Source organism: Engraulis encrasicolus, chromosome 24 (genome assembly GCF_034702125.1).
Source record: "Engraulis encrasicolus isolate BLACKSEA-1 chromosome 24, IST_EnEncr_1.0, whole genome shotgun sequence".
NCBI lineage: Eukaryota > Metazoa > Chordata > Actinopteri > Clupeiformes > Engraulidae > Engraulis > Engraulis encrasicolus.
The window spans coordinates 24043771-24054208 of NC_085880.1; the positions used below are offsets into that span (position 1 = coordinate 24043771).

Consider the following 10438-nt stretch of genomic DNA (forward strand, 5'->3'; position numbering starts at 1 on the left):
AAGCTTGTTCCACTCTCTGACATCAAAACTCAGCAGGATACATACAAACCATGAACCTCTTAAATGCAACCTTCCTCCTTTGTTCTCCTTTCCAAACCACCTACTGCGAGGCAGTGTTGCTTCTCAGTTCATGAGCTTGGCCAAGAGGCGACAAGTGGCGGAAATTGTCCCACTCTCTTCCTCTCTCTTTTTCTAAATCTCAGCAACTTTTTCTTTTTTGGGGGCCAGCTCACTCATCAATTCCGCTCTCTTTTGACAACTTCTTCTTGACCAGCTCAGTTCATGAACTCGGTGGAAAGACTGCGCGCCACCCGGGCCGAGCGGAACTTGAGCTCGTGGTAGCACTGCACGAAGCTGTGGTAGATGAAGGTGATGGGCAGCGCCAGCAGCACGATGCCGCTCACCACGCACAGGCCGCCGAGCACGCGCCCCGGCACGGTGATGGGGTACATGTCTCCATAGCCCACCGTCGTCATGGAGATAATAACCCACCAGCACGCGGCGGGGATGCTGGCGTAGTCCGGGTTGCCCGACTCCAGGTCCAAGCCGTGCTCCAGCAGCTGGGCCAGCGCGCTGAAGATCGCCATGGCCACGGCGATGAAGACCAGCAGCATCACCATCTCGCGGTAGCACCGGCGTAGCGTCAGGCCTAGCGTCTGCAGGCCCAGGAAGTGGCGCGCCAACTTGATGACCCAGAAGATGCGGCACATGCGCAGGACGCGCAGCGTGACGCCGGCGCGCTGCAGCTGCGAGTTCTCGCCCGTCAGCGTGGCCATGGCGACCGAGACGTAGTAGGGCGCGATGGCCAGCAGGTCGATGACGTTGAGCGGCCGCCGCACAAACTCGCACTTGTCCCGCGACACCAGGAAGCGAACGATGCACTCGGCCGTGAACCAGCCGATGCACACCGCCTCGATGATCCTGCGCAACACATACAACAACACAGACACGAAATATACACAGACAAAACGTACACACACGTATGCATTTACGCACACAAACAAGGACATGGAGGGAAACGTACAGACATAAACAAGACACAGAGTTCATGTTTCATGTTGTGTTAACAGACAAAGGTCAGGTGATTTGATATGCCAACAGATATGCACAAGTATACACACACACACAAATGTAAACATTGGCACGAGCAAAATACAGTAACCCACAAGCACATGAGGTCACATGAGTACAAATCCACAAAAATGCACATATACAACACACACAAACAAATATACACAAAGGGGGAGAAGGGGAAATCAAATAAGGAGAGGGAGAGGCAGGGAAGACGGGAAGGGAGGGAGGGAGGGAGGGAGGGGAGGCAGAGCAAAATGTCAGTTGCCATAGTAGTGAGTGCCATAGCTGGGTGTTGAGCACAGTGCATGTTACCTTAGCAGCGGAAGCGCCCACAAGAGTTGCAGCAGCTGTCAACTGGCCCTCTGGCTATTAAGGCCATTAACCTCATTGCTTATGTAACTGCCAATCCACGGCCAGACAGGCCAGGTTACAATAATCATATAAACTAAAGGCTCCATTGTGCAAAGACGACAACGGCCCCATTACATGATGATTTCCTGGCAATGGCTTGTGAATTCTTGGAATATAGAATTGCTGCATTACAGTACTTGTAGGTGCTTTTACTGCTAATTAAAATGCAAACTCTCTACAGGTGGTGGTATGCAGTCACCCTGACAAGGCTCTATGGTAAATGTATTGATATATTTCTATTGATGTGTCAATTTTTCGTTCCTAGATTTTGCATATTGAAGTAATTTACATGGTAATTTTAAGAAAGGTAGCATTATGTGAAAATGATATTCCTATGCATTTGACAGAATGATAGCCTGAACGTGAGCAGGCGTATTCAGGCCTTCCAGGTTGGAATTATAAAAAGCTTTGAGTAAACTTGATTCATGCTTTAGTCTGGTGATGCATACCTTTACATACAAACATTCAGCATTCTACGAGCCTCTCATTCCCTATTAGATACAATGTGAAATTATGATCACAGATAGTGTATACTGGTATTCATGTTTTTTAAACAAAAAAAGGAATATATAAGGAATGAGAGACAAAAGCCTTTCAAGATATTCAAAAACATCCTGCTGGAGGACTTTCATTTTGAGAAATTTCACAGCAAAAAATTTGACTGGATTAATCGTTAAAATTTGAAATACGTGAACACTTCCCCAATACGTTCATTTGAAGTTCTGTGAAATATCTTGAATAGATATACCACGAAATATCCCAGTTAAAGACAGATTGCAGCCGAGTGAGTGGTATAGCCACGGGGGGGTCATGTCATTCACTCGTACTGTATGATGACAACCAGCAAAGGAAATGGCTGAAAGAAATGCGTGGGTGCCACCTATTCATCTCAGCCAGCTTATGGCGCGGAGGGCCATGTTGACGTGGAAGACAAACCTGACCTTTCCTGAACAAGCTTCCTTTGTCAGAGGGGATGGTTAATTAACAGATGTAACCCACATGACACGCTCACCTACCAGGCCATCGCACCCTCACACCCTCACACACACATACACACACACGCGCACACATGCACACACCTCCAACAGTACTGCACATCGATACCAGGCTCATCTCTCTCTCTCTCTCTCTCTCTCTCTCTCTCTCTCTCTCTCTCTCTCTCTCTCTCTCTCTCTCTCTCTCTCTCTCTCTCTCTCTCGTTGAGGTGTGCCATGAAGAGCTGTAGGCCCCCTCCAATACCAGTACCTTGAGAGTAGTCCAGGTGGTAGACATTGTTGCACAGACAGACACGGGACAGACAGACGAATAGGTTAATGATCAGGTGAACACATGGACATGAACCTCTATGACAAGTTGTAACAATGGACTATTTCACTTGTATATGGAAACACGCTTCAGTGATCAATAAAAAAATGGTTGGAACCATAGGGCTACTTTCTGACCACACGCTCCCTAATGATAATTGTACTAATTGTGTATTGTTGTAATAGTCGATTATAAACGTAGTCCAAGGGCATTATATCTGGACAAAACTGGAGCGCTCCAAAGTAGCCTACAGTATGGTGGAATATTGTGGGAGAAGTCCTTTTTCCTTCCTAGGACTAATGGCTTGTGCTAATGGCATGATAATAATGGCAGCTTTTGGTCATGCACATCCTGGTAGATTTCCTACATTGCTAGCGTAAGAGCCGATACAGACAAAGATCAGGGTCACATGGGTGTAAGTGGTTAGCATCGTCAGCCACTATTGAGACACACAGCTAATAGTTCTAATGTCATGGGATGTCTCCAGCTGTGACAAAATTGTGCACTGAGTTGTCGAAGGAAACCTTTCTGACCAAAGCTATCAATATTTTTGGCTTCACTGAGTTACAGATCATGAAGCATAACTAATTATGTTCATCTCATGTATTCAGCACATACTGCAATTAGGCTACTAAATCTGTATACGAAAATTGAATAGGCCTACTAAAGTCCGAGTCATAAGAAAAGACTCAAACTCAAGGAGCACATTTTTCTCCATTCTGGGTTAGACACTTTTGTTTTTTTCTGAATCTGAATAGATCTAATAGTTTAACAGAACATGTGAACTCTGAAAAACATGGCAATACAGAATATACAGACACTCCATCGATCCATGGCAACATGTAAAGTATGGACAAGCAATGTCTGAGAAAGCCTGCCAGAATGGACAGATGTGAAAAGGATTGAAAGGGCTTCTCTCTCTCTCTCTCTCTCTCTCTCTCTCTCTCTCTCTCTCTCTCTCTCTCTCTCTCTCTCTCTCTCTCTCTCTCTCTCTCTCCTCTCTCTCTCTCTCTCTCTCTCTCTCACTCACACACACACACACACACACACACACACACACACACACACACACACACACACACACACACACACACACACACACACACACACACACACACACACACACCACTCAGTGCCTCTAAGTGTCTGTAATATGAGACAGTTGTTATGCTGGGGTTACTCCCTGGCTCATTAACATTTGTAGCTGTAGCCTAATAACATATGCAAAAACATAGGCATATATTACTTTCCATTAGACCATTCACTTGCACCCTTTGGGGACTGATGAAACAGTGTGTGCTTAGAATGCATATGTATTCATATGTACATGTGTAATTAAATCTACATGTTTAATTAAAAGCTGACAGGCCTACTAAAACGCATTGGAGTTTACATTAATAACAAATGTTCTCTCTATTATCTCCACGTCTTTCCAATAATGGTCTTGATAAATTCTTCAGCAGGTTAAGTTAATAGGCTCTATCATAACGCATAAAAAACTTTCCAGAATAAACACATTCCTGGCCTTTGTAAGGAATCACTGTACCTGTGTTCTTCCACGACGTTACTTTCTGCTGTTTTCCAGTCCGGCAAAGTGCTTGCGCAAAGTATCACCATGGACACGATGACAAAGATGATGGACACGGAGGCAAGGATTTGCGCTGCCACCGAAGAAGTGGGTTCTTCGAAGGTCCTGCGCATCCTCTCCAGCCACTTGGAGTCTCCCCCTGTCTCCGCAGGCTCCTCTTCAACCCTGAAGTCGTCTTCGACGTTCAGGTCCTCCTCGGCAAAGTGCGTGTATGTGTCTGACATTCGGTCGTCCAGTCGCCGCTGGCAGCAAAACTCCAGGTGCGAGCTCTCCAAGCCCCAGTACACCATTTCGTTGTAAAATGAAAGTTCACACATCTGGGGGACGAATCTCAGCTTGCCATATTTCACGTACAACATGATGAAACCGAACGCCTCCGAGTGTCTGTCGAAAAAGAACTCGTTCCTCTCCTGGTCGTAGTCATCACAGACTTCCAGCACTTCCCTCTCCGACGCGCAATTGTGGAGACGACTGACACGTCGTAAGGGGAAATCCTTGATCACGTCGTTCGGGAGAGGGTACTTGGTACCTCCGACATTGATGATGCAAACTCTTTTGCCAAACTTCATTGTGGTGCGTAAAAAGAACCCAACGCAACAACTTCGCTTTGGAATCTGGTAAATTTCACACAAGGAGATTTGCATGCATGAGGACAGTCTCCACTCCTCAAGTGGGGAATATGTCAGGGCTTCTAAACGAACGTGTCCATGTCATGTTTTGCAGTGAAGAGTGCCCGGGAGCACGACGTGTCTCTCAGAATCCCGAGAAGCATCCAACAGCGCCACATGTAGCCTACCCAGGATCTGGTGCGCCACTGACTGGACAGCCTCCTCCAAAACAGCTAGGCAGTCCCGACAAGTGATGTCACACACACACACACACACACACACACACACACACACACACACACACACACACACACACACACACACACACACACACACACACACACACACACACACACACACACACACACACACACACACACACACACGCAGGCCACGTCATTGATTGATTTAAATTTTACAAGCATTAATTACAGGCAAAGAGATATGATTAGGCATTTGGCAATCATGAGCTTTGTGCTGTACAATAAATGCAATGTTAAAAATATAAATACAGGCCTAGGCATAATAATAAAGTACAAACTGGTGATGTTGATGGTAATTAATGATGGTATTGTCACATTGAACGTCTGCTTAGTTATCTCGCTGTATGACTGCATAACAGACATAGTTAAAGAACCAGTTTCTTCATCAACCAATTCACAATATGAATTAGTGCTAAAAATGTCAAGAGGTAAAATAAATAAATAAATAAATAAAGCAGTTGACTTGTGGCTCTACTATATGATCGCTAGAGGGCACAATTTCCCCTGTGCATTATCTGTCATTCATAATGGAACATGCGTTCTTCAGCTGTGATCAAAATGTTGACCACTGATCACTTACCAGATTGAAAGGCAACATAAGTGATTTGTTATTCAATTAAATATAACCTCTTCGCTTGGACTATTAGGTTGGAAGGCATACCTCTGATGAAGTTGTCCTTGGTATAGGCTACTCTTTTTTCTGCTGCCACTTCTTTTTCCCCATGGGAAAGATAAGGATTTTGTGATATGCACACACGACACGTACACACAGCATTGTGTGTGCGCACAACTTTCCATATGTCTGTGTGTGTGTGTGCGTTTGTGCATGTGAGCGCATGTGTGCACACGTGTGTTTCAACATGTTTCATCCAATATGATCCATGGTATAGCACCAGGCTGCTAGACCACCACAACCATTCAGAGGACCATTCTCTGAGTGCCATGCAGGTCTTAATGCCAGGTGGCCATGATGGCATTGTAGCGCCCTGTGATTTCAGCTCAAGCCCACCTGCCTGAGCATGCTGCTTCAAGAGTCACAGACAAAGCTGCCACCCACTGTCTGATTGGCAGTGTAACATTGGAGGGCATCAATCTGGATGCCAACCACTGCAGTTTGTGATGTCAGTCCCATTTGCTCTCTCTCTTGTGTGACCAATATCATATTTTTAGAATGTGGATAAACAGTATAATTAACAATAAAGAAAGAGCTTCTTTCCATAATGTGATATCCACCATTTTGGACTTTTTTGCATTTTAATATTGGAATTGACTGTTAAGAAGTTCTATCAGTGTGACTTCTAGCCATTCAAATGTTTTGAGAACATGCTTTAAACCTCTATAAAAATGCATTTTGCAATGCAATTCAATGGAATGCCTGATACAAAAATGTCAGTTTCCCAACATCCTTCAAAATAGATACATCTCATTTTGGAAAGAAGCTCTTCAAAGGGAATATAATTGAAATACATGAAATGCACAATATTTGTCTACATAGTATAGCCTAATACATTACAGTAATTTTCAGACCATTAGCCTATACAGAGCCACCTCACTCAATTAAATGCTTTCTTGAATTAAGCCTGAGCAATACTTTGTACAATACTTTGTCTGTGTAATTTTTACAACATTGCAGTTTTGTTTTGTTTGATGCTGAAAAGTTTTAACTATAACCCCTGCTGAATTGATGTGCACAGGTCATAATCAGAGGTCACATGCAGATCAGAAGCTAATCCTCCAAATGTGATCAAAAATTGATCTGAGGATAGATCTTGCCTCGCTTGATCTCTGATGCTAAACGTTGGTAATTTGAGTCCCGGAAAACACTTGATGCATAAAGATTCTGTAAGGACATAAAAAAAACAACTTCAGTTGACACTGATATTAAACAAGGGCTCTCAAGTCCCTGCAGATTTGAATTTAGATAGGTGTCTGAAGTGGCAATAACATGCTCAAAAGCAGGACGTCTGCCATGAGAATATTTGCAATTCTAAAGGGGATGATTAAGGTCTGGATGGTGATTATGGTGGCCTGTGCCAGCGGCATTAATTAACACAGGCGTGTTGAAGGAAGGAAGACTCAATGAGGAATCTGCTTTCATTAAAAACAGCGAAAGTAAAAGCGTCCGGCTGAGAAGAGGAGAATTCTCGAATAAGAAGGCAAGAGTCGAGAGAGAGAAAGAGTGCGAGAGAGAGAGAGAGAGAGAGAGAGAGAGAGAGAGAGAGAGAGAGAGAGAGAGAGTTTAGTCTTTAACCCATTAACGCCTAAAGCACCTGCAAAAAATGGTGCAGAATGCCTGTGCCCTTTTTAAGAAAAGCTGCTCTCAGCCTATAAAAACCTAAATATCTCAGCTTCTGAAACACATAAAAAATGTGCACTAAGTTGCATTTAAACGCTAAGACCCTCATCTTTCATTAGAATGTGTTCATTCATCTCAAACAAACAGAGATTTTTTATAAAGTTGTCTCAAATCTCATGAGCCTGAATGTAGCGTAATGTAGCTCCAGGCGCCAGGGCCAATGTTTTGCAACGCAACATCAGGGGTGCGTTCCAATATGCAACCTTGTGTCCTCCACTTGTGCTTGTGGCCTCGTACCAGGAAGTAGTAGGTCATGATGACATCACTGCCAACAGCATTATATTCAGGGGTGCATTTTTTGATTAGGCTACCTTGCACCAGTTGCATTAGCCTTCAAACAACATGTGTCAACATTCGTGGTGAACATGTTTTATCCTCCGACACTGGCACAGTGGAGTTTTTTTTTTTTTAAAAACCGCGGATGACATGCGTACCGAAACATATTTGCTGGTGCGCATATGAGTAACGCCCTAAAAAAGTTATGTGCACCCCTGATTATATTTCAATATCTCACAAAAGCTCAATTGTAAAGTCATTTTCTCATTTGCAAACAGGATGGTAAATGACTACTCCCCCAAAAGTTGTTGTGGCTCGGCTGACAGCGAGAAACTTTATTGTTTTGTCCACAAAGGCGGGGCCAGGAGGCGGGGTGAGGCCACAAGCACAAGTGGAGGATGCAAGGTCGCATATTGCAATGCACCCCAGGCATCAATGGGTTAATCTTTATCAGTGCAAAATGATTGGATACACTGGAAAATATGTGTTCTTGTTCATTTATGTACAGTTAGATACAGTGGAATCAGTTGTCATCTTTTCAATTAAGGGCAGAGTAATTGTCATTTTCAATCTCAGTACAGCCCAAAAAACAAAAAAAAAGTGTTAAACACAGAAAAGAATCAGCCATTACAATGTGGCCTAAGCTGTGCCTATAAACATGCCTTTTTGCTATAGGTGACATGCTGGGGCTTGTTCTTATGCACCTTTATCAGGACCCTTGTACAGTGTCACTCTGTGGCACTCTGAGGTAGCCTCTGGATTCCAGATATCCTGATGAGATTTCTATTGCAACAACAGGCCTCCAAGGGTTACATGGCGCTATTCAGACATGCCGCTATTCAGACATTGATATGTATTGTCTGAATACTGGCATGTCTCCCACCGAAATCTGCCATTTCTGTGGTTTGTGCTACGTTGCTCATGTTTTTTCAGTTTAGGGAGAGTGCATGCAGTTACCCTAACCCTAAGCCTGACCCTGACCATAACCCTAACCCTAACCGTACTGGTATCTGAATAGCGGTATGTCTGAATAGCGCTTGCCTCTCGCCTCCAAGTCCTAATATGATGTGTTGAATGGAGTTTCCTGGATGCTACAGATTATAATGTCTATTGCAGTAGCCTAAATGAACAGAGGCATAGAGGAGGCTCTGCATCAACTGGGTTGAATAGTGATGTTCTTGTAGTGGATGGAGGCAGATAGGACAAAATGTCTGCCACAACATTACGTGTTGCCGATGACGTCTGAAGCTAGGTTCACACTTGTCCTCAGCAGACCGCGACCATACAGAAACCAGCCACCACGCCCCCCTTTGCAAAGCTGAACGAACATCAGAGCGGAATGTATGGTTCTCCTATGCTGCAACGTCCTGATTGGTCAGCGGTGGCGCAGAATCAAACGTCATCTGCGTCCTTGAATTCTCGGCGGGAAAAAACACCATGCCCTCTATTGTCCTGGGAGTGCAGACTTGAACCCAGGTCTATGAACACCCCCTCCCCTCTGGTAGTGCAGTTCTGGTTATGTCCCCATTGGTTAGTGCAGTTCTGGTTACGTCACGGCCTGCTAAGGATGAGAGTAAACCTATCTTAACCCCTGAAGACACGACATTATAAATTAGCTGTTACTAGAATGGCAACGACCAAGTCGTAATATATTACTAAATGCCCACTAAATGTCTTAGTAGTGTAGTACTATAGTAGTTAACTTTCAATGTCTATTACAGCATGCCACAGGAGGTACGGTGTGCTTTAAGGGGCTGTGGCATGTTCAAGCCGACAGAGAACCATGCCAGTTTCCGCCCCTAATCTCAAACTGGCTGCCGTGGTCACACTGCAAGTCTGAGCGATCGTGAACCAGAAAGTTGGTTCAAGATGACAACCGAAGAATACTTAGTTTAACTCTGTAAACCATGACGACAATGTGGACATCAGGTTCATCTGAGTTGGTCACACATGGAAAAGTTCAGTGCCCGGTATGAACGCTGGTGGTTCGCAGGTAAGCCCTTTCATTACCTCCGCCAAGGAGGTAACGATTTCGGTCGCGTTGGTTTGTCTGTGTTTTTTTGTCTGTCTGTTTGTTTGTCAGAGGCATAACTCAAAAACGAATCAACTGATTTGGACGAAACTTTGTGGAGTTGTTGATAATGACCCAAGGAACAAGTGATTAAATTCTGGTGGTGATCTGGATCACGAACCGGAACCAGGACTTTTTTTAAAGATTTTGTTAGCAGGATAACTAAAAAACGAATCAACTGATTTGGATGAAACTTTGTGGAGCTGTTAGTAATGACCCAAGCAACAATTGATTAAATTCTGGCAGTGATCCGGAACGAGGACTTTTCAAAAGATTCTTCATTCTTCTGGACGCCCCCTAGTGACCAGAAATTGAATTGCGGGAACACCACAAAAACAAGGCAGAAAGACTTAGAGTGTAACATGGTCAAATGTATCAAGCAGCTTCCTTGGCGGAGGTCTGCGCTCTCTGAGTGCTTGTAGTTATTCATTGGATTTGAAAGCTGTCATGAAGTTGATATGAAATTTAAATAAAGAATGCCCAGGG

General features: G+C 44.3%; 1 protein-coding gene across 1 annotated transcript; it reads right to left on the reverse strand.

Moving 5' to 3' along the window:
- Positions 1-9: 9 nt before the first annotated feature.
- On the reverse strand, positions 10-5112 carry kcng3 (potassium voltage-gated channel, subfamily G, member 3). Its single transcript, XM_063191145.1, has 2 exons — positions 4307-5112; positions 10-921 (listed from the first exon to the last, which is right to left on the reverse strand). The coding sequence occupies exons 1-2, from the start codon at positions 5020-5022 to the stop codon at positions 276-278; spliced, it is 1362 nt and encodes a 453-aa protein (XP_063047215.1). The 5' UTR covers positions 5023-5112; the 3' UTR covers positions 10-275.
- Between the last annotated feature and the right edge of the window lie 5326 nt (positions 5113-10438).

What these genes read in the sequence shown, in the direction of transcription:
- kcng3 (XM_063191145.1), bottom strand. Translation starts at nt 5,022, where the DNA reads ATGCAAATCTCCTTGTGTGAAATTTACCAGATTCCAAAGCGAAGTTGT. An exon ending in TCCTTACAAAGGCCAGGAAT is followed by an intron (nt 922 to 4,306) that starts GTGTTTATTCTG and finishes TGTGTTGCGCAG; the next exon opens with GATCATCGAGGCGGTGTGCA.